This window comes from Gymnogyps californianus, chromosome 21 (assembly GCF_018139145.2).
Source record: "Gymnogyps californianus isolate 813 chromosome 21, ASM1813914v2, whole genome shotgun sequence".
Classification (NCBI taxonomy): Eukaryota; Metazoa; Chordata; class Aves; order Accipitriformes; family Cathartidae; genus Gymnogyps; species Gymnogyps californianus.
In genome coordinates, this window is record NC_059491.1 from 7,088,265 (window position 1) to 7,114,250 (window position 25,986).

A 25,986-nucleotide genomic window follows, 5' to 3' on the forward strand; every position below is an offset into this window, starting at 1 on the left:
GCTTGCAGCTCGGTGGGGCAGTAGCCGCTCTCGCAGCACAATGCCCGCTCCTGCTGTCCATGTGCCTGCGAGTTTGGCCGAAGGGTGAATTTGTCGGTGGCAAGTGTGGGGTTTTTTTCCCTGTTTTGGCTGAAAAAGGGTGGGTGGCAGCCTGGGACGAAGGCATGTCAATGGAGAAGTGTGTTGACGGGTGGCAGCGTCCCCATCGCCAGGCGGCGACGTTTATCCGCTTGCCGGAGGTTGCAAGACCTGTTTGTGCTTGCGTGTACGGTATTAAATACAAAATAAGCAAAAGAGGGGGGAAAAAATGTTTGTCAGCAGCCCTGGCAGGCTGTGCGGCCCCCCGTGAGGTGTTTTTTTTTGATACGCGGGGAAACGTTCCCGTGCGCGTCACGTGCTGGCAAGGAGAGCTGCGGCCGGCGCGGAGCTGTGTTGTGCTGCCAGGCCAGTTGCTTGGGAAAAGGAGAAGGAAAAAAAAAAAACAAACAACAAAACAAAACCAAAGCAAAGAGAAAAACGCACCCAGGAGGGCAGCAGCAGGCTCCGGCGCGGCCGGGGTTACCAAGGCTACTGCAAGGCTGCGGCCGAGCTGCCGGCCGGGGCAGAGCCACGTTTGGGTTGATTTTGTACAATTTCTAGCGCACGAGTCGGTCAAGACGTTCTTAGCTGGGTTGCGTGTGTTGGATGGGGGATTGTTAAAGGAGTAGTTGGTTTGTTTTTTTTTTTTTGAACGCGAGCCTTGCAGGTGAAGGGGCCGGATGATGCGAGCCTTTCTAAAGAGTTCGGAGGGATGTTTTCGGCTGAAACCGCACACCACGACGATAGGCAGTCACGAAGGGTCCGACATCGTCCTGCAGGTAGGGGCGAGGAAGCCGACCGTCGTAAAACGGACGGTGGTTTGGATGTAGGGAGTAGGAGGCACTGGGGTCCTCCAGCTTGCTTATGCTGAGACGTACAGCAAGGAGAGGGGGGCTCGGCAAAGCAGTAACCGAGCCTGAGCTGCTTTCTGGCGGGTTCCCTGCTTGCCTGTTGATTGCCCGCTGCCAGTCCGCAGGCGTAGGAGATCGTCACGCAGCCCTCGAATTCGCCGCCTCGGACAACAGCTTCGTCCTTCAGGACTTCAACTCTCCCCACGGCACCTTTGTCAATGGCTGCCAGGTCCAAAACGCGGCCGTGAAAGTGAGTCCGGGGGATATCCTGCGCTTCGGCGCTGGGGGAGCGTCCTTCGAGCTGGTGGTGGATGGGGCTGCTCAGGTAAGGGTGGGGTGCTGCTGCCTAGGGAAGGATGGGGTGCTGGTGCCCAGGGAAGGATGGGGTGCTGCTGCCCAGGGGAGGGTGCCCAGGTAAGGGTGGGGTGCTGGTGCCCAGGGAAGGGTGCCCAGGGAAGGGTGGGGGGCTGCTGCGCAGGGAAGGGTGCCCAGGGAAGGGTGGGGGCTGCTGCCCAGGGAAGAGTGCCCAGGGAAGGGTGGGGGGCTGCTGCCCAGGGAAGGGTGGGGGGCTGCTGCCTAGGGAAGTGTGCCCAGGGAAGGGTGCCCAGGTAAGGGTGGGGTGCTCCTGGCCAGGGAAGGGTGCCCAGGTAAGGGTGGTTGGGGTGCTGCTGCCCAGGTAAGGGCGGGGGGCTGCTGCCCAGGGAAGGGTGCCCAGGTAAGGGCAGGGGGCTGCTGCCCAGGGAAGGGTGCCCAGGGAAGCATGGGGGGGGCTGCTGCCAAGGGAAGGGTGCCCAGGTAAGGGTGGGGTGCTCCTGGCCAGGGAAGGGTGCCCAGGGAAGGGTGGATGGGGTGCTGCTGCCCAGGTAAGGGTGGGGGCTGCTGCCCAGGGAAGAGTGCCCAGGGAAGGGTGGGGTGCTGCTGCCCAGGGAAGGGCGGGGGCTGCTGCCCAGGGAAGGGTGCCCAGGGAAGAGTGGGGGGCTGCTGCCCAGGGAAGGGTGCCCAGGGAAGGGTGGCCCGGTAAGGGTGGGGTGCTGGTGCCCAGGGAAGGATGGGGTGCTGGTGCCCAGGTAAGGGTGGGGGGCTGGTGCCCAGGGAAGGGTGCCCAGGTAAGGGTGGGGTGCTCCTGGCCAGGGAAGGGTGCCCAGGGAAGGGTGGGGTGCTGCTGCCCAGGGAAGGGCGGGGGGCTGCTGCCCAGGGAAGGGCGGGGGGCTGCTGCCCAGGGAAGGGTGCCCAGGGAAGGATGGGGTGCTGGTGCCCAGGTAAGGGCGGGGGGCTGCTGCCCAGGGAAGGGTGCCCAGGGAAGAGTGGGGGGCTGCTGCCCAGGGAAGGGTGCCCAGGGAAGGGTGGCCCGGTAAGGGTGGGGTGCTGGTGCCCAGGGAAGGATGGGGTGCTGGTGCCCAGGTAAGGGTGGGGGGCTGGTGCCCAGGGAAGGGTGCCCAGGTAAGGGTGGGGTGCTCCTGGCCAGGGAAGGGTGCCCAGGGAAGGGTGGGGTGCTGCTGCCCAGGGAAGGGCGGGGGGCTGCTGCCCAGGGAAGGGTGCCCAGGGAAGGATGGGGTGCTGGTGCCCAGGTAAGGGCGGGGGGCTGCTGCCCAGGGAAGGGTGCCCAGGGAAGAGTGGGGGGCTGCTGCCCAGGGAAGGGTGCCCAGGGAAGGGTGGCCCGGTAAGGGTGGGGTGCTGGTGCCCAGGGAAGGATGGGGTGCTGGTGCCCAGGTAAGGGTGGGGGGCTGGTGCCCAGGGAAGGGTGCCCAGGTAAGGGTGGGGTGCTCCTGGCCAGGGAAGGGTGCCCAGGGAAGGGTGGATGGGGTGCTGGTGCCCAGGGAAGGATGGGGGGCTGCTGCCCAGGGAAGGGTGCCCAGGTAAGGGTGGGGTGCTCCTGGCCAGGGAAGGGTGGATGAGGTGCCGCTGCCCAGGGAAGGGGGGGGGCTGCTGCCCAGGGAAGGCCCCGGGAGCAGGAGCAGGCTCCCAGGCTCGTCTGGGCGATTCTGGGGAAAAGCTGGCGGGGGGGAGCCGGGATGGGGGGGGACGGGGACCTGCAAATCTTGAGCTCCCTCTGCTGAAGGGAGTCGGGCAGTGCAGCAGGGCAAGGGGAAAGCACGGGGCGGGCTGCCCAGCAGCGAGCTGGCCCCGAGCAGCGGCCGGGCTGGGAAAGGTCCTTCTCCTCGGCGGGCGTTGCGGGTTTCCTCAGCGGCTGCTTGCTCCCGGAGGAGCCGGGCTTTGGAGCAGAGCTAGAGCAAAGGAACAGGTCCGGCCCTGACCGGTGCTCGGCCTGGCCGCAGCGGGCGTAGCTGGAGACGCGGTGGCGTTCCGCACAGCGAGGCCAGGGCGTCGCGCCTGACTTTGGGCTGCAAGAGCAATCCGAAGCAACGGTGAAGCGGGGGGAGAATGCGGTCGGATGTAGTGAGAAGTCACCTGTCTCCAGAAGAACTGCTGAGGGATGTCTGTGGAGGTCGTGGAGCCTTTGGGCTAGAAAACAGTTAAGGGTTGAGAAGTTCTGGGATTGCCGTTATTATTTTGGCTCTCGAGGAGTCTGAGAAAATGGATACTGTGACAGAGTCGCAGAACTCTGTGCCTGTAGCGTGGCTGGTAGCGGGAGTCGCAGGGCCCGGTCTCCTAGCAGTGCCCGCATACGAAGAAAACCTACTTGGAGTTGGCCGGTTTGTGCACCCAGATACAGGGCTTGGGGGTCTCAGCCAGATTCCTGGCGTAGCAAGCTGACCCGCTGGAGCCAAAGTTGTCCAGAAAGGCTTGGCCCGGAGCAAGTTAAAACGCGCTCAGCTGCACGGCGAAGCCAGAGCGGCCGGGGTGCCGGTGCTGGTTAGGTAAAGCTAGTTCCCGCTGGAGCAGCGAGCGTTTGAATTGGCAAACATGTACGTGCAGGATGCGCCCAGAAAAGCAGTTTTGCACCGTGACGCAGAGGAAGCCCCGTGGGTGCCTCTTGGTCACTCTGGGCTCTGTGGTCCTCCTTGGGTGGAATAGCTTTGAAGCCTGACGCTGCGGGCTGCGGAGAGTAAATCACCTCTGCCTTGCACCCTGTGAAGCATTTATGGCATCTAATATAGGGAAGCGTCTCTCCTTTTCGGCGGTATTAGAGGAACGTGTTGTAAAGAGGAGCGAGACCCAGCGAGCAGTCTCATCCCTGCAGCGCCTCGGGCCAAGTGCCCGGAAAGGGACGGCGGAATGTCATGGGGGAACGGAGCCGTGAGGAAGCGCGCCGGAGTAGCATCGTTAGCAAAAGCGGCGGGGCTCCGATGCGCTCTGGGAAGAAGGCGAGGTGCCGGAGTAGCGGGGAAGGTGCGCTGGGGCCTCTGGCTCTCTTTCAGGAAGACGCCAGGATAAGCGCCGGGCGTTGGAGGTCCTGCGTCCGGGCCAGGTCCGAGGCCACGCGGGCGGATGCATAGCTCGGCTGAGCTTAGCCCTCGTGACCGAGGGCTATGCGTAAGCCGACGTATGAGACCTTAACGGTGGCATGTCTGTACCGTGCTGGAAAGCTCTGCTCCTAAGGAGGAGAGCAGATAGCGTCCTAAGTACGCGTCTGACGGGCCCAGCGTAAGGTCTGATAAACGCGGTGGCAAGCCAGGAGCGCCCCGAGAGGCTTGGGTTCAGCGCGGTGAATGGGAGAAACGACAGGGTAGGACCCCTTGCGTGGGAGCCAGGAGAGGGGCGGAACGAGGGCTTCCCGACGCTGCGAACGACCTGCAGAATTAGGGTGGTCAAATCTAGAGGGAGAGAGGGAAGAGCTCAGATATCAGCAAGGCCCAATCGTTCCTTTTGCTTTCAGCAAAGCGCTTGGGCTTCCTGGCTTAAATCTGGTACTCGGGCCAGGGCAACGGGAGAGGACTAAAAACGTGCTTCCGCTTGGATCCGTGCCTGGGGTTTTGTACGACAGAAGGCACGCGTGGCAGGGGCTGAACACCTTCCTGAGATCTTGCCGCTAGCGTGGTCTTTTTGCCCCGCAGGTGTCCTGTCCCCCCGTGAAACGCCTCACAGCGTGGACCGGGCAGCTCCAGGGGGTTGCGGAGCCCAAACCCTTGCCTCCCGCCTCTCGTCCCCACCTCCCCTGGCTGCAGTGGCGGCATCCCCCCGACTCTCCCGGCAGCTGGGCTCCCGGAGCAGCCGGCCACGTGCCCCATCCGCCGCTGCGGAAGCGACCCCTGAGCGCCAGGGCTAGGAGCGTGGCCGCCGCCGTCTCGCCGGACACTTGCAGTAGGAGCTCCGCGGCGAGGCCAGGTACGCCCCAACGCCAAACCCGGTGGTTTGGAGCCTGGTGTCCTCTCTGAGCGGCTTGGCGTCGAGCGGAGTCGGCCCGAGCAGAGGCAGTTTTGGTACGAGCTGAGAAGCGACGAGCGTTGCCAGTGCCTGGGCGTGAGTCCTTGTCCAGCGGAGCTAACGGGAGACCGCGTGTGGTCCTCGGAGGCGTTTGGGTCCGTAAAGAAACGGGCTGTGACGGGCCAAGGGGCACGCCGTTGCCCTCGTAGCCAAGAGGGACGTTTCCCCTTCCTTTTTCCTTGCGTGCGATCGGGAAGGGCGATGACTAACTGTATCTGCACGGGTGACTCATGCACCCATTCCTGTCTCCTGTTTGACGTTTTTTCCTCCTGTGAAGTGCAGTAACTGGCTGCCTCGAGCGCAGGCACTTTAAAGTAGGTTCATAGCCGACAGGCCTCAAAAAAGAAGCGCATGCGATAGCGGTGGAGCAGAGGCGAGGCTTTGGGGGAATCGTACAGCTGGAGGACGAGGCGTTGGCCACGAATGCAGCTTGTTACGGCCCGATCCGCCATCCGGTTGTTTCCCTGGCTTGGGGTTGGCTTGTTTGAGCAGTCACGAGCCATGCAAAGTCAGTCGCGAGGTGGCAAAGCACAGCGGGCGCTCCAGAGCAGCGGCAGTACCGTGCGGTCCCAGCAGCGTCGCTGAAAGACGCGTGCGCGGGCAGAACTCGGAACGGCAGCGAAGGTAAAGGGAGGGAAGCACGCGCTCCGAGGTAGCGCGTCCCGATCTGATTTGTGGGAAACGGAGCCAAAAAGGATCCACGCGCATTAATCTCAGCGAGCGTAGCTATTGACGCGTGGGAAGCCATGAAAGCATAGCTGCTTTCTGTGGGGCTGGGCAACACTGAAAAGTCGGAGGGGCCTCTCTCTGCTGCGTCTGTGCTGCCTTTGAGGCTTTTTGGGTTCCCAGAGGCGTATTATTCCTCTCTGCGGTGCAGACTGTTTGCCTCGGTAAGCGTCTTTTTAGTGCCAAATAGTTGGTTTCTCTTCTGGTTGCGGACCGACCTCACGGACCGTAAAGTAGCTGCTGCCGCCTTAGAGGAGTTTTCAGACGCGCGAGAGGGACGCCACAAGAAGAAGTGTCGCCGTTGCCTGCGACCGGTTCTCATGCTGACGTTTGTTGCTGTGGCGTTTGCTTTCTTGCAGTCCCGACCGGCGTCTCAGGCGATGGTGCGAGCGGTGTGGGCAGAGCCCCTTCCCCGGGGACTCACGACGCGAATTTCCTCCCGCGGGAGAAGGTGATGCTGGGGAAGGCGTGAGGGACGCCGTCCCTGTCCCGGTCCTCGGCAGAGCAGGCGATCCCTGCCGAACGGTTGCGTGTCGGACCGCGTGTCCCGGCAGGGTGCGGGGACTGTCGCCACAGGGGTCTGCTGCTGTGGATGGGGGGACTGCTGGGGGCACGGGCGGGATGCGGGAAGCCGGGGCGAGCGGGTCCGTGCGGTCGATGGCCAGGCGTCGGTACCCCCAGGAGCGGGCAGCCCGGCGTCCCCGTAGCCCAAGAGCGACAGACGGCACCCGTCATCTGCCCGCAGGGTGCAAAGCTTCTGCGGCTGGAGAAGGAAATCGGTCGCCCCTCTGGTTTGGAAACGGAATCAAAGGAGAAAGGTGCAGCGATAAGAGATCTGCAGGAGGAGATTGCGGCGATGGCAAAGACCTTGGCTCAGGCGGCGGCGAGGAACGAGGTAGAGCTGTCCCAGAAGCTGCTCGCCTTCGACCGAGAGCTGGGAGCCAAAAGGGAGGAGATCGAAGCCTTGAGGGAACAGGTACCGAACACTTCAACAGGCACCGAGCGGGGCAAATACCTCTGTGACACCGATGTATTTTGAGTTTAACAGCCAGGTTTTAGGAGGAGCAGGTCGCGTGTCTGGCGCCGAGGGAAACGAGGGGCGGGGGGTGGTTTTTTTCTTCTGGTGGTTTTGGTTTGCACGTTCGCTTGCTTTGTGTGGGAGTTTCCCTGAAAGAAGTCGGTAATAAATTCTTTCCCCGGTACACGGTAGGATCTGTAATGCCGCAGCAGGGAGGGGAACAGAAGCCTAAGCAGCCTTTGGCGGGGGAAAGGCAGGTACAACCACCTCGGACCAGGCGGCCGGAGCCCTTGCTTCCCCCTCGCCCCTCTTGCCCCAGGAGCGGGCTGCGTGGTTGCGTTTGCAGGGGGAATACCCGTCCCAAAGGCGGCATGGTGGCCCCTTGGCGTCCTGGCGAGAAGAAGGGGCTGGGCAGAGGAGAGAGGGCTCGTAGTTGTCTTCTCCAGGGATACGTTAGTAGCACGCACCCAGGCTTTACGAGAGCTCAGAACGCGTCCTGGAGAGGCAGCGGCGGAGGCCTCCCGAGCATCTCCAGCGTGGGAGAAGGGCCAACGCGAGGTGTCGGTGCAAGGCGAGGCACGCGGGTCGGCGGCTGGGCGTCTTCGCCAGCCGATCGCGGCCGCCTCCTGCCCTCCCGTATCGAAGACGCTAAAGCGTAACCCCATCGGCCCGTGGCCCGGAAAGCGCTAGATTTCCCGCTCCGAAGGGGGCTGTAATAGAGTTGCGAAGCGATCCGGCGAGGGACGCGGGTGAATGTGTGTTTTGCAGATCGGCAAGCTGCAGAAAGGCTCGAGCCAGGTTTTTGGCCATTCCCTCTACGAGAGAGACCTGGAGATCGGAAGGCTGCGGAAAGAAAGCGAGAAGTTGAAGAGGGACCACGCTTTGGCTGCAGGTATTGCATCCCTGGAGCCCCGCGTAGGGGCACGAAGCGGTTTGGGCCCGGCTCTTGGTAACGAGCGAGCATTGGCAAGGCTGTCGGGGTAACAAGCGGTTTGGAGCGGCTCGTAGAAACCGCCCGACCTCTGTTTCTGCGTCAGAGCCGTGGATCTGACGCGGCAAGGCAGCAAAAAGGGACGCGCAGGAGCTGCTCGTCCTCCGGGGAGTGTGTGAGCGATGCCGTCACAGAGCAATGTCCAGCACGGCGTGCCGAAAGCCGAATCCGCTTTCCCGGGCCGACGGTTGTCCAAGAGGGAGGATGGCAGCCCAGCGGCTAGAGGGGCTTTTGCGGGGACGCGCTGGGGTAGCCTCTCACCGGGGTTGTTTTTCACAGGCCTAGCGACCAGCCTGCAAAGGGCGATGGCTGGGAAGGAGCAGAAAATCCAGCGGCTCAAGGAAGATGTTGAAAAACTGAAGAAGGAGAGCAGAGAAAAGGACGATCGGCTAGCAATCGTTTCTGCCAAGGTTAACAGCCCTCGTGACAGGCTCACTAGCGTACCGTCTCGCACACGGGTTGGCGTGGGAGACCGCGATGAGGAGGGTGACGCTTGTCGCTGTGTTAAGGAGCGGAGCAGCTATGTTTGCGGGGCTCTGTGTCGGGGCGGTTGTAACCCAAGGGTCCGGGCTGCGTGCAAATAGGAGTCGCAGAGCCGTACTGCTGGGACGTGGCAGCGGGGGGGCTGCGGTGGTGCCAGGCGATGCCCACGGAGCGGTCTCGCCTCGCCTAGCCGAATCCCCCTCCGCATTCGGCATTCAGGCACTGCGCGCCCTGGATTTCTGGGAGCGCAGTAGCTATTTGCGCGCGCCGAGCGCTCGTGCCAAGATCCTCCTGAGGAGCCATGGAAACCCCCTGTTCCAGTGGCTCCCTGCAGCCCAGATGGGTTTTTCCCTTAAAGAAAGCGGCGAGCGCAGCAGGCCATTTCTCTGGAGCTGCAGCTCCCTCCTCAACCGGCAGAGCCGCGTTGCCCGCATAATAAGCGCGGAGCGGGCGCTGCGTGTTGGCTGGCTGCACGAGCACTCTGCCAGGAGCTTTGAGCCGAGGGACTGTGAATTGAAAGCACTGGAAAAGATGCGCGGGGCCCCTGGGGTGCAGGCATGGGTCACCGCATCTGCCAGCCTGTACCTGGCCAAGCGTTCTCCCCAAGCAGCTCTCTGGCAATGAAGGATTTCACGATGGGCCCGGCTTTGCCGAGGACCAGCCCTTTTTAGCGGGTGGAAAGGGGCTAGGCGCGAGCGCTCGAGCCGCTGCCGCTGCATGCGGGAGGGAGACCAGGCGTCCCGGGGAAGCGTCCTGCCTGGGTGCCTGGTGGCACTGGGTGGCCCACAGCACTCGTGTCGAGGCGAAGGGTGCATCCCAGGGCGTCCCGCTGCGGTTTTCCCCGCTCCGTGGATGCAGGAAGAGCCGGAGGGAGGCGGGAGCTGGTGCAGGCAGGCTGGCGGGAGAGGCAGCCGGGCGCTGGGGACAGGCGGAACGGGGTCGGTCTCTGAAACGCCGATCCCCTGAAACGCAGAGCTGCAAAGGGCGTCTGATGCAGCGACGATTAGCCTGGAAGCATCTGTTGATGGTCACGCTCGGCTTCCTGTGGATGTTTTGTAGAAGCATATTTTTTTCCTGCGTCCTTTCCCCTGCCCTGTCCCTATGATAGTGTTCTGGAGGCCAGAGGACTTTCTGTCTGTCGGGTACTCCCTGCAGACGTTTGTCCTTGTCTCGGCCAGGCGCGGCTTTAAGGCGAGCGTTTCCAGGCGCAGATGCTCTCAGGGCCTTGCTGACCCCGTTGCGGGCGCTCCGCCAGCCGTTAGGTAGCTCTGAGCAGGTAGCTGGGCGGTAGCGCTGAAGCACGCGTGGATGTTCGCTGCGGAGGTGATGCTGTCTGCCTGGCCTGATGATTTTTTGTTCCCCGGTTGCTCTTCGTTCTAGTGCTCCAGAATTCAAGAGGAACTGAAGCACGACGTCGGAGAGCGAGAAGGAATCGCATGCCGAAAGGTGAGTCTCATGTCGTTTGGGGGGACGGAGCACACGGGAGAGCAGCGACGGCAGGAATGCATCACGGAGAGAATAATTAACTGGGCGTTTTAAGGGAGCTGGTTTGAATCCGGCTCCTGTAATAGAAGGCACCTAACGTGCGTAACGAACCGGAGAAGCGTAAACTCCTGTAAAAATCGTAACGCCGCATCGCGATGCGGGAGAATGCTGTCAGAAATGAGGTTGAAAGTCCACTGGAAAGCCGATCTAACGGCTTTAGCAAATAGAGGTTGGGAGAACACGCCAGGGGGAACGGAACGGGGTGGGTGGGGAAAATGTGTTGCTCGTCGGTTAAAGTCCTCCGGCGAGGCAAGGCGCAGCTCCTCCGGTGAGACCCTCTGCTGTCCCGGGACTCTTGCAGCGCATCGGGGAGCTGGAACGCGACCTGGAGGGGCTGCAGGGGGAAGTCCAGAAGTACCGCACCGAGCAGGAGAGCCTCCGAAAGCGGCTGGCCGAGAAAGCCAAGGTAACCGTACGGCTTCCCAAGCAGGGTACGCGGCGGAGGGCAGGCACGCCCTGGCGAGCACACGGCAGGCGCCTCGGCCGCCTGGGACGAGGGCCGGCAAGCCCCGGGCACGCAGGCTGTGTACGGGCAGGGGGTCAAAACGTGCCGAGCTCGGCCACGGAGCCCGAGGGAAGAAGAGCATTCGGGTAGCAGGCAGCCCTCTGCGAGCGGTGTGGTAGAAAGGCAAGGAGGGGACGATGTCGCGGGCACCAAACCCAGACGACAAGCGGCCCTAAGGGTCCGATGCTGGAAACCCACCCCCGGCGAGCGGATTGCTGCCTGTCTGCTGGCGTTTCAAAGCTACGTTTGGAGTTGCCGGATGCGAACGGCGGCGAGTCGGGGTAGGAGTGCCGGCGGCATGAAATTCGGGCATCGCTTTGATACGCGAACGCTCCCGTCGTTGCAGGCTGAGGAGGAGCTGCGAGAAGCCTGCGCCAGGCAAGCTCTGCAGCTGGAGGAGATGGGGCGCAGGGAGCGCCTGCTGCGAGCCGACGTGGGGCAGGCCAAGGAGCAGGTAGGCGGGCGGCAGGGATGGGAGCAGCCTGCCGCCTGGGCTGTAGGCAGCAAAAGTACGGCTTTCCCCATGGGGAAGGATGTCGTGCCGGAGCGCAGGAGAGGGAGTGCAGAGTCCTGAGCACCGAAGCCTGGCACGGGGCTTAACTTGTTGTCAGGTGCAGCGGAATAGGCTTATCCCCACAGGGGTTGTGGCGGCGGCGTGGAAGAGGCGGCGAGCGTAATAGGATGCAGAAGCACGCTACCGCTCTCTGTAATCGTAGTCACGCTGTCCGGGCCCTGTGCAAACCCTCCTCCGTGCCTAGGCAATGCTGCTCCGGGCAGAGACGGCCCTTTGCAGAATAACATCGTGCGAGATGACCGGGATGAAGCCGTGCTTCACGCAAAGGAGGTCATGGCACGCACCCCTCCGCCCCCCCCCCTCCCCGCTGTTAAACTGCAACGCAGAGTTGTGCTAGCGTGAATTTGTTAGGAAGCCCAGGCAATGAGAGGCAGAGAAAGCAAGGAGTAGTTTGCTCCTGTGTTTAGAAACTAAACCCCGGGTTTTGCACAGAGTGGAGCCAAAGAGCAGCCTCAAGCTTTTAAGGGCGGACGGAGGCTTTGGGCTCTGCCGTGTAGGTTAGCACAGGGACAGCCGTTTGCGGGAGCCCCAGGAGGAGCCAGCACGAGCTGTGATACAGAAGTGTAAAGCGCTGCCCTTGGTGGGAACGGTTGTCGTTGTCAGCTCCTGCAGAGAGACTGGGGGTGGCATCCCCCGCTGTCCCCAGCCTGCCCCAGCTGTTTCGCAGGAGGAAGCAGGAGTCAGCTGTGGGAAATGCCCGCTGGAACGTGGGAGGGAGCAACCGCCTCTCTCAGGCGGTCTGTCCTTTGCAATGTATACCGGCCCCCTGTCCTGGTAATCCTTCCGCAGCAGCAGCAGGAGATGTTCAGGAGTCGCATTGTCCTTGCCTCCCCGGTGCGCAGTACCGGTGATGACACCTTGCAGGCAAAGTGAGGGACATGATTGACGGCAGGGCCTTGCTGCCGGCGGGGTGCCAGCCAACGGGGTCAGAGGAGGGCTGTCAGGGAACCCTTGCGAAGTTGGGCGGTGAAAATGGTGCGTGAGCTAAAGCGATGTGCTGAGGGGAGGGCAGGAGCGTGCACGGGGCCTGGGCGCGGGACACGGCGGGCACCGGGACGCCCTTTGCCTTGACGCGTGCAGGGTTGGGTAGAGCAGACCAGCAGAGCTGGTAGCGACAATCAGTGATTTTTGTTTTCCTGCCTCGATCGCGGTTGTAGCTGGAGTCCTTCAAAACCCAAGTGATGCGAGTCTGTTCTCCAGCAGCAGCAGCAGCGGCAGGCGTCGCAGGGAAAGCCGTAACAGAGCAGCAGGTGAGTTCTGGATACCGGCGTGCAGAGACACTCGGTGCCTCCAAAGCCCGCTGTGGCTCGAGTCGGCCGCTGCAGAACGGCCGCGGCACCTGCTCCGTGCACAGTAGTGCCGGTAGCGTCCCGGCATCTCCAGACCGTGAGTCGTGGCACAGCTACGCCAGGGTGATGCCAGTGCTCCGTGCCACGATGAAGGAGATGCGGCCCTTCTAGTCCCCCAAAGCTGGGGCGGAGGCAGTGGGTTGCAACAGGGAGAAGCCCGGGAGTCTGACGTGGCTACCCGTCTGCAGGAAGTCTCAGTCGTTGCTCGCCGAGACGATCTGCCGTCCCTCGGCTGCAAAAGGGTGTCACGATAGCGCCTTATCCTCCTCTTGGTTCGCACGCTTTTGCCAGGTGATAGAGAAGGTCAGGCAGATCTCTGACGAGAACCAACAAAGTGGCGAGAGAGAGAAGCGTCTCCAGGAGGAATTAAGCTCCAGGCTCTCGAAGGAAAAGGAGGTGTCTGCCGACGTCGAGGCGTTGAAGAAATCCCTGCGGGAGCTCCAGGTCAGTCCTTTAAATACCGACGACCAAGTGGCAGCCAGGAGATAAGCGGCACGGGGGCCGTGTTTTGGCCCAAGGATAGGTTGGGGAAAAGGCAGGCGTGTGCCTCCGCGCAGGCCTCCCGATCCGCGAGAGGCGAGCGTAGCCCCAAAAAGCGTTGGTCGGCAAGAAACAGGAGGCGTCGCAGAAGCGCGTCCTCCCCCGGGCCTGCCCGGAGCCGTTCCCGCCACAGACGTCGACCCGTGAAGCGCAGAGTTGCACCAAAGCGTTTGCGTGGTCCTACGCAGGACTTTTTCAGAGAGGCGGCGGCGTTTGCCGAGTCCCAGCAGGCCGCTGCTGACTGCGGGGGCTAGCTTGTTTGCCGGTTGTGTTTTTTCCAGGCTTGCCTGCGGAGCTCGTGCAGCAGCGCCAGCCTGCGAGGGGAGCTGGGGAGGCTGGAGGCGGCGTGCCTGGATCCCTCTGTCTCGGCCATCAGGGCAGCGGTGGTGGAAATGGCGGGCGTCCCCCTCTCCTGGCTGGAGGGCGCGGAGCGGCTCCTGGCCAGCGCGGGGATGGACCTGCGCGCCTCCGGCAAAGGTCCGCGTGCCGCTCGCTGGCTGTCCCTAGGAACAAACCTGCTCCGGGTGGGGTGTCGTAGGTAGCCAGCCGTCGAGGAGGAAGTCCGGCGTGAGCCACCGCGTGGGGATGCCAGGCCCCCGCGTCGGTGCCAGCGTCAGGCCGTTCGGGCAACTGAGAAACCCGCTCAGGCAGCGTGCGTGCTCTTATCCCCTGCCTCTGCGGCGCCGGTCGCCCCGTGTAGCCAGTGGCACCCGTAGGACTCGGGGCAGGGGCCGGGGGGGGTTGTCTGCGGGATGCGATGCCTACCTGTGGTGGACCCGATCTACTGACGTGGCGGTTATTCAGTTACAGCGGGTTTTGCTTTGGCGGCGGATGGGAAGCGCTTCTCGGCCGCGATTGTGGCCGTGGTGCTGGCTGAGATCGGAACCCCTTGTCGCGAGGTCACGAATTACCTTGCCTTCCCTTTCCTGCGCCGCCTCTGTTGCGGCGTGGCAGAGCGAGCGCTGTGTGGAGGCTGCCGAAGACGAGTTGAGGTGAAGGGTGGGTGGGTGGGCGACGCAGCAGCTGTAGAACACGGGAGGTCTGCGTCACGGCGTCCCGTGTTGTGGAGCGTCACCGCAGAGGAGTCACGGCTCTGCCAGCGGCGTGGGAGGAGGGGGAGCATCGCTCTCATGGCAGCGCTGCACGGGGGTGCGGGAGGTGGTGGGTGCTGGGCAGCAGCGGCCTGGAGCGGCACCGGTGAGGCCGCCGTGGTCAGCAGAGAGCGGTCACGATGGCAGCGGGAGCGTCGTGCAGCAACGAGGCGTCCTCGGCTCCCGCGGCAGCGTCGGGCTTAGAGGAGACGGGGTGACGCAGCGAAACGGGTGACAGGGTGTGATGAGGAAAACAAGTCTCTGCGTGGGAGCAGGCATCTGGGCTGCGTGCGCAGTCGAGCCGCCTTCCAGCGGTGTCTCAGCAAGAGCAGCGATCTCCTGGGGGTGGGAATGTGCCGCGGTTCCAGTAAATGCAGAAGGGAAACCCTCGCCTGGCCCCTGGGAGCCTTTCCCGAGGGGATCTCCGAGCCGGAATCGGAATCCCATCACAAGAGGCTAGCGAGGGTCTCCGGGTGCCGGGCAGAACTGTTGCCCGCAGGTCTCTCCTGCCCCGACAGCTGACACCGGCACGTCCGCTGCCCCTGACTGGGAGGGAAACCCAGGTTGAGTGTGTTTTCCGGGTATCCCAGCGAGCGGCGGGGGGGGTGACCGTGTGGGAAGTTAGCAGCGGGCCCTTCTCCTCCCTGCTGCCTACGGAGGAGCGGGGAACCGGCCCCTGCCCGGCTCAGGCGAGGGGGGGGCTGCGGGCCGGGGCTGAAGGTCAGCAGTGGCCGAAGCGAGCGTTGCCGGGAGGCAAGCGGCGTCCCCAGGCCCTCGAGGATGCGCCGGGTGGTGTACGTGGGCTGGGCGAGCAGCCCGTACAGCGAGACTCCGTTGGCTTTTGCAGGGCTGTTGGCTGCTCTCGGGAGTTTGCTGGAAAACACTCGGGAAACCGCACAGAGGAATCGGATGCTACAGGTACGGAAACGTGCGAGTACGTCAGCTGAGTCGACTGGGGGTCTTTGTCTCGGGAAAGATGACGGCAGTCCTCAGCGAGCCGGTGCGGGACCCGAACTGGGCCCGTACGGGAGCGGAGGTCCCTGGGCCTGCAGTAAATGCAGGGGAATGGAGGAGCCGGAGCCGGCTGCCAGCGCCTCGGCGTCCGTATCCGTAACGCGGCGAGGACGGAGAGCGTCTCTCCTTTGTGAACAGCTTGCGAGCGAACGTAGGCGGGGTGTTTCTTTCTGGCCCTGCTGCCGACACGCTTCCCTTAATGCCTCGCCGTCTGCCCTTTCCCCGTAGGCCCAGTTAGAGAGGGTTCAGGAGTCGCAGGCGGCTTTGCTGCGGGAGCACGTGAAGGAGCTGGAAGCGAAACACGAGCAAGACCTACAGATGCGAATCAAGCAAACGGTGTTGGAAAAGGACAAGGAGAACAAAGAGGTACGGTAGCCCCAGGCGGTTGTTAGGAGAAGGGCTGTTATGCGGGGAAAACCGGGTGTCCGCAGTAGCGTCGCCTAGCGAGAGGAAGAAGGCTCTAGCCCCGAACTGTCGCGGTGCGGTCCCGAGAGCCTGGGTATCGCATACCCTCCGCTATCGACGTGGCCGATTTTAGCTCCCCAAAGTATCCACGGTGGGAGGGGGAAGCAGCTGTGGGTAACGGCAGGCTGCGCCGCTGCCGGTCGATCCCTGGGAGAAAGCGGAAAGCACGGAGCATCATCCGGATACGTGAGCTTAGCAAGACACGGCGCGGTCTGTCATCAAGGGAATGCAAGCGCTGGTAGGCTTCCTCGCAAGCCTTTTGCTCCCCGCCTTTGCTGTGCTGACCTCCTTTTAGGTCTCTTTGGGCTGGAAAAGCATCTCCCCTTTGGAGCCGGGGGGGGCGGCTGCCCGGCGGGTTCTCGCCGGGTCGCCCGCAGGCCCGGGGAAGCCCCGGGCGTCGAGCCGACGGCGCTGGTGCGGGACGTAGCGTTAGTCAAGGCGCGAATCGGTGGTTTGCTGCGTCTGGGCGTCGCGGTGGGGGCAGCGTAGCGTGGTGCTCTCGTAAGACGGTTTCTAGCACGCTTCTGCGTCCGTCGCTTCGGGAACGGTTGTTTCCTGGCATCGAGGTTTGTCAGGAGGCAGTCAGGAGCGCGGCACCTCCTTGGTCTCTCTGCTGTACCTTTCCCCAGGCGCTCTCGTCCCCTCCCTCATCGAGTCGCCTCGTGTCCTGCCAAGCTTTGCTCCCGTAAGGCGCCCCTGCTCCAGAGCAGGGACCCTCGGGGTTGCTGTCCTCGTTGGAGTCGAGGTCTTGTGCCGAACGGTATGATTTTTTTTGGTACTGAAACCGTGGGCTGTCAATTCTCAGATTCTGGCGAGCGCTGTCGCCAAGGCGAAGGAGGAGTGCGAGCGATCCGTGGAGGAAGAACAGAAGAAGGTCCGAGACCTGGAGGGCCGCCTGAGAAGCGTGACCGAGGTCAGTGGCACGCACGGGAGGCGAAGCGGGCGCTGCTCATGCTCGGACTAAAGAAATCTGAAAGTGCTCTGTAGCGTGGCGGTCCGTTTGGTCAGGGGCCATCGGCGGACCGTGGGGTTCCCCCCCTCCCGCCCCCCGCCAAATACACGTAGATGCCTCTCTGCGGAGAGGAGGGTGGATCCCCGCGAGCTTGCTAACCTCTCAAGTAGTGCCGATTTCCTCGTGTAGGCAATAGCGAGGAAGTCAAAGGAGCAGGAGGTGACGGACTGCAAACTGAGAGAAGCTGTGCAGAAGCTGGAGGAAGCCGCGACACGAGAGGTAGTTCCAACAGCCCCGGCGTGCCGGCAGAGGACGCGGCGCAGACGCGGTTTCGGGGAAGGAGGCTTTGCCGGTCCCTGCCGATGAGGGGGGCAGGGCACTGCAGCCTCCCCCCGTCCCTGACATCTGTCCCTTCCCTCTGTCCTTCTGAGCGCTAGCCAGGCGAGACGATGCCGATCGTGCTCCCGAAGGAAAACACGTGCCACGCTTCCGACGGGGATTGCGCGCCTTGTTTCCTAGGCGGCGTTACAGCAGCGGGTGCTCGGGCGAGACGAGCGGCTCAAGACCGTTCAGGAGGAGATAGAGTTAGAGAGGCAGAAACGGCAGGAAGAAATCGCGGAGTATAAAGAGCAAAGCAAGCAGCATTCTCTGACAATTGTGGCTTTAGAGGACAGGCTGCTGGAGGCAAAGCAGCAGCAGAAGACACTGGAGGAGGAGCGTGCGGCGCTCGTGGAGAAAATGGAAGGTAGCTAAGGGTCACGGGGGACGAGTCTCTACTGGGAAGCTTCTCGGTTAATGTGAAACGTCTCTCGAGGTGGAACAGGGCATGGGCTGCTACGGAGAGCGTTGCGTAAGGCGCTGGTTTGAGGTTTGCCTGCAGGCAGGATGAGCTCCGCGGGTCCCTGAAGAAGCCGTTTCGCAGGGAGTCGCAGGATATTGTTGCGTGGCTTTGGGGACTGGTGGTAGCGCGCCACGGTTGGAGACGGGTCTCTCCTGCCGGAGAAGGGTCTCTTTGCCCTCTCAGTCGATGAGACTGGAGCGCTCGGGGCTGCCCCCGGGCATAAGTGATCCCGAGTCAGCAAGGATGTATGGAAGCTGTCTGAAGCGCTGTTGGAACTGGGCCCTAAGAGACACGGGTTTCCCAAAAAACGATGGGCCGGGGTCTTCCAAGCTGTCGTGAAGGAAAGGATGCACATAGCCGAAGCAAGCGGGCCGACCGTGTGTGCGTAACGAAGAAGCGATTGGCCGTTGTTCTTGTGTCCTTGTGTAGGATTTCGGGGTGATGCCAGCGAGCCGACCTTGGGAGCTTGGCCGGAGGTTTGTCCCGCCGCAGAGTCGCACGGTTGCCTGAGGTAAGCGGCGCTTGCTGACGGGGGTCTTGTTCAGCGGGGCTCGGAGAAGAGCCGTTCTCGCTAGGAGAGCTTAAGGAAGACCCAGGGGCCGTCTGCAGCTTGGCCTGAGATCCTGCTTGTCTGTGACGGCGAAGAGAGTCCTTTTGCTAGGCTGAGACGGTCTTAAGGGCACATGGCATCAAAGCGATGCCGAACGGCCGTCAAAAAAGGAACGGGTCTGTGTGAATCGTGCGACGCGGCTCGGGAAGGCGTGTGCGGGCTCCGCGACAGGAGTCTTTCAAGTGAACGGTGCGACCGGCAACGGTCTTCCTCAGGAAATTCAGGGAGGAGCTGGCAGCGGCGCAGAGCGCGCTCCTGTCCAAGGAGGCCGTCATCGCCGGACTAAGCAGAGAGCTCGCGGGAACCAGGGCCAGGATGTCGGACGTGAGAGGTGGGTGAAGCGTGCTGCCTGGTTTCCGTCTTGCCGTCCCTCTTCCGAGCGGTAACAGGGGTAGGTACCGGCGGGCACGCGCAGGTGGCGGGAAATTGATGTCACTGTCCTAAAGCAAAGCCGTTTGCCCTGCTCGGGGCAAAGCAGGCGGTCCGTTCCCGGTGGGTAGGGGAATTCCTCGCGGTCCTTGGCTAAGCGATAGCAGCGAGGGTAAGCAGGTGGAGATGGGGTGGACGGCCCGGAGGCCATCCGTCTCCAAATCCCACTGGTGAGCTGATTGCAGCCTAAGGTATCCGAAGCCGGCAGACCGGCAGAGCCTTGCCTGGGACTCCTCGGTGGGCACGGTTGCGCTTTGGGGGGCGGCTTTCTGGGAGAACCCGGCAGGGCGGGCAGAAGCGAGCCTGAGCCTGAAAACTAAGGCACGTGCGTGGCTTGCTCTCGCTGCCTGTAATGGTGCAACATGAACGTGGGGGCAGAGCCTACGAGGAACGCGTGAGGAGGGAGAAGTCTGCAGGTGAGGAAACGCTGGCAACCCTGTTGTTCTCCGATCTGAAGGAAAATTGCCGTAGCAAGCGACGGATCTGGCGTATCTCTGGCCACGCAAAGAGACTGGCCTTGCGCCTTCTGATTTAGTAAAGCAAGGTCTGTTGGCGCAGCCCGGGCTCCGAGGGCTGCTGTGGAGGGCAGGGCGAGGCTCTGCGGGCACGAGGTCCGCTACTGCTGACGGCTCCCCTCGAGGGTGCGCTGGGAAAAGGGGACGCGTCCGTGATCGTCGTTTCTCCGAGAGCCGCAGATGCCCCCGGCGCTGGGCGACGCGACGGCCAGAAACCCACGGAGCTGTTGCGTGCCTAGGGGAGCTGGGCGAGGAGCAGAAGGTGGAACTGGAGCGGAACCGGAGCCGGCTGAAACGCCAAGAGCGGAACTGAACCTGCTCCGAGAGAAGCTATCGCAGATGTCCGGCCTCGTGGAGAAGAAGGATCGAGCCCTGGAAGTGGCAGCTGAAGAGTTAAGGTACGTGCCGCCATGACCCGATGCTTTGCCGAAGCTGCTCTGTAGATTCCCAGCGGCCGATGGCAGGTAGGCGTCTCGCAGGGAGTAAAAGGCGCGCGAGAGAGCATCACAACTGAGCTCGGCAACGTGGTCTCTACGGAGGCGCCATGGGAACTGAAACGGGGAGGGGGGGGTGGTCTAGCGGAGCTCACGCCGGCAGACGCGCGTCTGAGTCGCTTGGAACTAAGCGAACGTTCCCACCCATGCCATGGTCGTCGCCGGCGGGCGGCCGGGCTGCTGCTCCTCTCCGCCAGCTGTTTGGGCGACCTTCGTCCGTCACGGTGTCCCACAAGGGCCTCGTCTCTTGGCGCAGGCAAGCCCGAGCCCATGGCCAGGCGCTGACGGATGCCTCCCGAGAAATGGCGGAAAAGCCCAAGGATGCTCCTGGGACGCCGGTGCAGGCGGGCGAAGCCTCCGAGAGGGTAAGTCCGCATGGAGGCCGCTGAGGTCTGGCCCTGCTGAGAAGGGCGATGGCGCACGCGGGGTTTCTCTGCATCGTGGGGAGACCCGGCGACGCCCGGCCAAGCCTCGCATCTGCTCGATGCTGGCTGAAGGCCGGAGCGCCAGCCGCCCTTTCCCTGGCCGAGGGCTGCCTGTGCTGCCACCGGCGAGCCGGGGTAGGCGTGCTGGCGGCGCTCTGGCACGGGCATCCGCTGCTGGCCAACGAGCTGACGTTTGTACAGCGCTTTGGAGCCGTGAAGCATGGTGCGTACTGATGGCTGCAATAATTGCCAGTCAGAGGGGAGAGCAGCGGCGAGATCTGTGAGCGCTCCTGCCTTTTCCCGGCCTTGCTGGCTACGCTGGCGACCCAAAAGCATCTACGGGGTTGGACGTGCAGGAGTTAGGGGTAGCTTAGGTGCACAGGGCAGGAATAAAGGGTCTTTGGTCTCCTGTGCGGAATCCCCTTGTGACGTCCCCGGCGCTCGAAACGGGAAGGACTCGAAGGTGGGTGCTGCTGCTGCAGCAGCAGCAGATGGCGGGACTGGAGAAGTTGTACATCCTGTACCGCAACGGCGGCAGACAGCGTGCCGGCGACAAAGGCTGGATGTGTGGGGGCCGAGCGGTGACTCACAGGCAGATGACGAGCGGGAGGTGTCGCCCGTCCCGTTCCGCACGTAGCGATGAGGAGGGGAAGCGCAGAGCGCTGGAGGAGCAGCCCGGCCGACGCCGCCGTTCGGGAGCCGACCGCCTCTCGCCGAGCAGGGCCGCGGGGGCGACGGCGGCCGGCCCCGAGCGGGCAGCTTGCAGCCACCGTTAGCTGCGGGCAGGGTGCGACGACGGGCCTGGCCCGTCGCGGATTTTTGGACGTTCGTCTTAACGCAGCAAGCCGGATGGGGCTGGAATAGGGAAACGCGAGGGCCCGTGTGCACGGGCACGGTTCAAAAGAGAATAGTGCAGGAGGCCACAGGTAAAGGCAGGCCACCGAGTGTAGCGGCAAATGCTCGGCGGTAGCACAAAGTGCCGGAGAAAAAAGCCGACGTGGCCGTTCAGAGGCACACGCCGCCCCTCTCCCAGCTCTCTGGAGCATTTGGCCGGGCTTATGTCCTCACCGGGGCACGGGTGGGACGGCGGAGCCTGAAAGGGGTCTCTGATGCCGCTCTTCTACCCCACGAACCCACGGAGAGGCCGTGGGGTGAGACGTTCCGTGGGCTTGGTTCTCGGCACGTGCCGAGGGCATCGGCAGCGCCTGTCGGCAAGGCTGCGGTTAAGCCAGGCTGAAGCTGAGCTCGCGTGGAGCCAGATGCGGTCTGGGCGCGACCCGGCTGGGCCGCTTCTTCCAGGAGCCGGCGTTGGACTTGGCCGACCTCGGCGCGAAATGCCGAGGCCTGCGGCACGAGGAAACGATCCGGCGCCAAAAAGAAGGCTTGGCCGAGCTCCGGGAGAGAGTAAAGGCGCTGGAGAAGAGGCAGTCCTCAGGTAAGCGCGGCTGTCCCTATAAAGGGAAGGTCCCTTTGCCTTTGGCGGACCCCGGCGCCTGTGCCGGCGGAGCACGTAACGCTAGGGGCTCGTGCCCTTCGCCTGCAACGGGCTCAGGCTCTTCCCTTGCCAAGTCCGCTCTGCCGTGCGGGCACGGTGGTGCACGCAGGCGGTAGGAAAACCGCTCTGAAGAACGCGCAGCGCGGCTACGGGCTTTAGAAAGGCGCTCGGCGTCAGTCGCCGGCGTCGAGCGTCGGTCAGCGTACGCGCGTGAGGAGGTGGCGTTTGCGGGAGTCAGCAGAGAGAGGCTACCTGGCGAAGGGTTGCGCGGCGGTAGGTGCCATCCAGTCGGAGCCCAACGCGAGCACACGGCCGGCTCCGTGCACGATTGCTCCTGCGCTCAAGGCACCTGACGGAAGCGAGCCCTGGGTGCTGCGGTCTTGCCGAGCCTTGCAAGCGCACAGTACCTTGCGAGAATCGCCTGCTCGCCCTAGCTAACCCGTTCACTTTCGGTGCCTTTCCATCGTGGGTTATCCCTGTACCGAGAGCGGTCTGGAAAAGCGGCGCCATTTCTGTTAGAAGCTACCGGCAGAGGAGCAGTTGGCGGGGCAATCTCAGCCTCGCCGTCTGAACGACGGGGTTGCGTCCGACTTAGGCGGAGAAAGCGACGCCGGGATAGCGGTGTGCGCAGGGAAGGCTGGCGCAGGCGTTGCTCCCTAGCCTGGGCGTCTCTCGGCGCACGGTCTCCCGAAGGGGAAACGGGGCGAGCCTCAAAGTGGCGGAGGAACGAAGCCACGGCGCGTCACACGGAGAGCGGAACAACTCGGTGGGTGTGTGTTTGCCTCCAGCTGCCACGAAGAAGGGTTCGGAGGCGCTGGTGGTCCTGCCGAAAGACTTACCAGAGGAAACGGTCCGGCAAAGAGGTCTCGAGAAGGAACCTGCTCCCGTGTCGGGCACGAAACTGAAGGCCGGCAAGGTGAGCAAGGCAGCGTGTGGCTCGCGGCGCTTGCGGCTTCGTTGGAAACGCGTTCCCCGGGGACAGGGAGAAGTAGGCTTTCCGATACGCTACGCAAGAAGCCAGCGGGGAGAGGGGGAGATGTCAAATCTGGCAGCGCGTAAGATGCAGCCTCATGGCAGGCAGCGCTCGCCGAGAGGGTCGCAGCTCCTGTCAGGAGCACCAAATTGCCCGGCACCGCTGCTCGGAGATGCCGCAGGCTGAGCCAGGGAGGCTGGGGGGGGAGGCTTTGGACGGCGGCGTTGCCGGGGCGGTTTTCCCCGTGCGGCGGAAGGGGGAGGCTGGAGGCAGCTCGACCCAAAGCCAGGGCGGTCTGCGGGTGCCGTTTGTCTTTCCCTGTCTGTGCAGGTTCCTGGCCACGTTCCTAACGGCTCGGACGGGGCGGCGAGCTCGGCGATGGCTGACGCGCCAGACCTCGGCGAGCAGATGGTACGTCAGCGATAGAGGTGCGGAACCGGTACCCGGCGCTCGTAGAGGGTGGATTGGTTTTGGGCGCGTTTCAGAAGGAAGCGCTTGGCACCAGGGCTCCGCAGGAACGTGGTCGAGGATGCACTGCCTATTGCGGGACCCCGGGGCGCGCCGGGCGTCTGCCGGGACGTCTCGGGACCCCAGAACGTGCAGTGGGGTGCATCCTTCTTGCCTTCCCGCCTGAGGTCTTTGGGGGGCGTTCTCTTGGGCAGTCAGGGCTGGTCCTCGAGGAGAGAGGTAGGGTCGGGGAGGAAGAGAGACCTTCGCCAACGTAGGCGCCCGCTAAGTTGATGCGAGAGAGGCTGCGGGGGGAGGGAGGCGGCTGCCAGAGGAGGCGTCGGTCGGTAGCGCAGCGGGTGGGTCGCGAACGTGGGGCTCTTCCCTCCAAAAAGAGCGGACAAAGGGAAAAAAAAGGGAGCCCAAAGAGTCGGGCGGCTGGGAACGGAACGCCAGGTGCGGAAGGGGCTGGTCTGGAGCTCGGGTTGCGCGCCGGTGCGGTGCGTCGCCTCTCCGAGTGCCTCTACGCGTGCAGCCCGAGTGAAGCACGGCCGGCCGTATTTTTAGGGAGCGCTCGAAAAGCTCGCCCGGGGAGAGCCCGCGTGGAAAGCAAACAAGGGGGAAGGCACGCGGCGGTTTCCGCGTGACGGTTTCAGCTCCTCAGCAGAGCCGAATGGAAGCGGGTGGCTGAGCGGTGTGACGTTACGGGGCAGAGGAAGCGGCCGGCCTGGGAAATAAGGCATTCCCTCTTCTTTGCGCAGTACCTGGACGTCATTGGTGCTCTGGGAAGGCTGATGAAGGTGAAGGAGCTGTCAGGAATGCAGTCTCTGAAGTACCTGCCTCCGGAGGAGAGGGAAAAAGCGGGCCTGCGGAGACGGAAGGACCTGGAGCTGCTGTACGAGAAGATCAGGACCCTCCAGAGTCGCCTGGAGAGAAAAGAAGAAATGCTGAAAGATTACGAGGCCAGCGTGGAGCAGCTCAGGTACCGAAAGGCAAGGTGGCCGTCAGCGGCCACGGGTCCGAGTGAGACCGAGCCCCGGGACGCCGAGTGACGGGGAAGGTCGGGGAAGGGAGCGGAGCGGCCCCTTGCCAGCTGGCGCGGCCGCCTGGGACCGGTCGCGTCGTGGCCACGGTGTCGGAAAGTAAGGGTCGGGCGCAGCCGAGAACTGGCCTCTCGGTTCTCTGCAGTGGTGCCGTGCGGGGCCCTACGCAGCTGAGCAGTGTCAGAGTCGGGGAAACTTGGGCAGCCTCCCGGGTCCGGGGTGGCCGGACCCCTGGGACGGCAGCGGCTGGGCTGGAGGGACAGTGTCGGCGGGACCAAGGCAGGCGCGGGAGCCGATGGGGAGGGCTGGCCGGACCGAAGGCGACGCTGCCGCTCCGCGAGCTGCCGCGCAAGGTGACGCGTGAGGGAGCGGGGAGGAACCCGCGGGCGCGCTCCTGCGAGCCCCGCTGCCGCTCGCCGCGCAAATGCGGAAGCCGCGTTGCCCGCAGCACCGGAAAAAGCGGTGAGGCAAGAGATTTCGGGGCCGGTGTAAGCGTGCCACCGTTTGCAAAGGAGGCGAGCGGTCCGATAGCGATCTCCAAGCCGGCAGTGCTGACGTGGCCACCCAGAGTCCCTCTCCGGGCTCGTACGCTGAACAGAAGGGATCGTGGCCATCGCCGCGGCGGGGGGGAGCCGGAGGGGGAGGCCTCGAAGAGGCGGCCTCTCCGTCTCGGCAAAGGCGGGAGGAGAGGGCTTTTTCCACGGTGTAAGGAATTGGAGCAGGGAAAACGCTGGCTGAAACGCGTGCGGGTCCTCGCGAGGTGTTAGCCGCTCTGATGCCCTTCCGTGTCACCCCGGGGAGGGGGAGGGAGCGTCTTAGGAGGGACGCAAGCAAGTGCGCTACGGTTGTGCTGGAAAGCCGTCTCTCCCGGGCAGAGCGCCCAGCTGGGGGTCGGGGGGTCGATGTGGGTGACGGCCCCCCCTGCTCCTGTTTCGTACAGGCTGAACCAAGCATCCCTGCGAAGGTGCCAGGAGGAGGTGTCCAAACTAGAAGATGAAGCCTCCAGGGAGGCGGAAGAGAAGGCTCTGCTGAAGGAGGCTCTGGAGAGGACGCAGCTCCAGCTGAACCAGGAGAAGAGGCTGCTGCGAGCAGCCAAACCGCGCAAGGTGAGAACGCGGGAGCGGGCCGGCGAGGACGCCCGGAGTGCCGGGAGCCGGGCGTCCCCGCGCCCGAGCGTTCCAAGGCAGGCCACGGCGGTCAGCAGGCGCCTCCGCGTTCAGCGAGGCGCCTCAAGCGGCGGCTGCCCCGGTGACATAGGAAGGCACGGGGGATGCGCGGCACAGCCTGAACGCTCGGCTGTTGGTGCGACGCCCGAGGCGAGTCCCGCAAGTGGAAGGAAGGTGACTGCCGGTGGTAGCCAGAGCCTTGCGGAGGACCAGGCGAAGGAGCCTCCAGGCTGTGCCCGTTCTCCAGAAGGCAGAGTTGGGGGAAGGCACGACGCTCTCCGGTCGCTTGGTTGCACGCCGCGGAGGCGAGGCGAGCAAGCGAGCGGTCTGCCGCGCGTGATGTTGCGCTCTCTGAGGCGACCGCTCAGGAGGCGTTGGGTCAAGGGGAGAGCAGGGGTTGTGGTGAGAGACCCCCGGGGCACCAGCGGGCGGAAAGTTGCAGGAGCCTCGTGGGCTCTGGGGACGCGCCTCGTGCACGCTTGCTGCAGCCGGAGAGGCGAAGCAGCCCAGCGTGGAGGCTCGGCAGAAGCTGCGAGCCCCGTGTAAGGCACTTACCTAGCTTTTGGCATCGGTTAGGAACGCGCGGTGGGCCTGGCGCGGTTTTCTGGTTGTCGGGTACTGCGGGTGGCCGTGCCCTTCGGCGGCGGCGGCGGCGGTGGGGCAGACGCCCGGCGCAGAGCTGGGAGCTCCGTGCGATACCCAGCTCCTGCGCTTTACGCCACGGCCAGCTCCATCGGTCAGGGACTCGGGACTTAGCTGCCCGTCTGACCGTCCCAAGAGGCTGGGCTCCCCGGGGCCCTGCCGCTCAGCTGGGCTCGGCCGCATGGCGGCATCCCGCTGCCAAAGGTGGCGGGCGATGGGGAAGGGAAGGTCATGCGTGACCCGCGGGCGCTGCGAAGGCCGTGCCGAGCTCTCACGGGCGCACGTGGCGTTCGGCGCGTCTCTCTGTTCTGCAGCCTGGAGCCAAGAAGCCTGTCTGCTCGGGGAAGCTGAAGGCCGAGGAGCGCAGGGCAGAAGCCGTCAAGATGGGAAGCGCGTAG

General features: G+C 63.9%; 1 protein-coding gene across 1 annotated transcript; it reads left to right on the top strand.

The window, feature by feature from the left end:
- Positions 1–761: 761 nt before the first annotated feature.
- On the top strand, positions 762–25,986 carry FHAD1 (forkhead associated phosphopeptide binding domain 1). Its single transcript, XM_050909663.1, is given in 33 exon segments — positions 762–857; positions 1,048–1,254; positions 4,886–5,156; positions 6,341–6,432; positions 6,727–6,957; positions 7,768–7,891; positions 8,270–8,400; positions 9,854–9,919; positions 10,320–10,424; positions 10,870–10,977; positions 12,255–12,347; positions 12,738–12,890; positions 13,268–13,463; positions 14,925–14,995; positions 15,320–15,457; positions 16,362–16,469; positions 16,698–16,787; positions 17,028–17,253; positions 17,779–17,860; positions 18,175–18,290; positions 19,143–19,205; positions 19,208–19,301; positions 19,654–19,762; positions 19,962–19,980; positions 20,277–20,328; positions 20,330–20,432; positions 21,122–21,257; positions 22,106–22,233; positions 22,621–22,701; positions 23,499–23,719; positions 24,721–24,886; positions 25,142–25,201; positions 25,903–25,986. Coding segments are annotated over 33 exon segments (4,020 nt in total).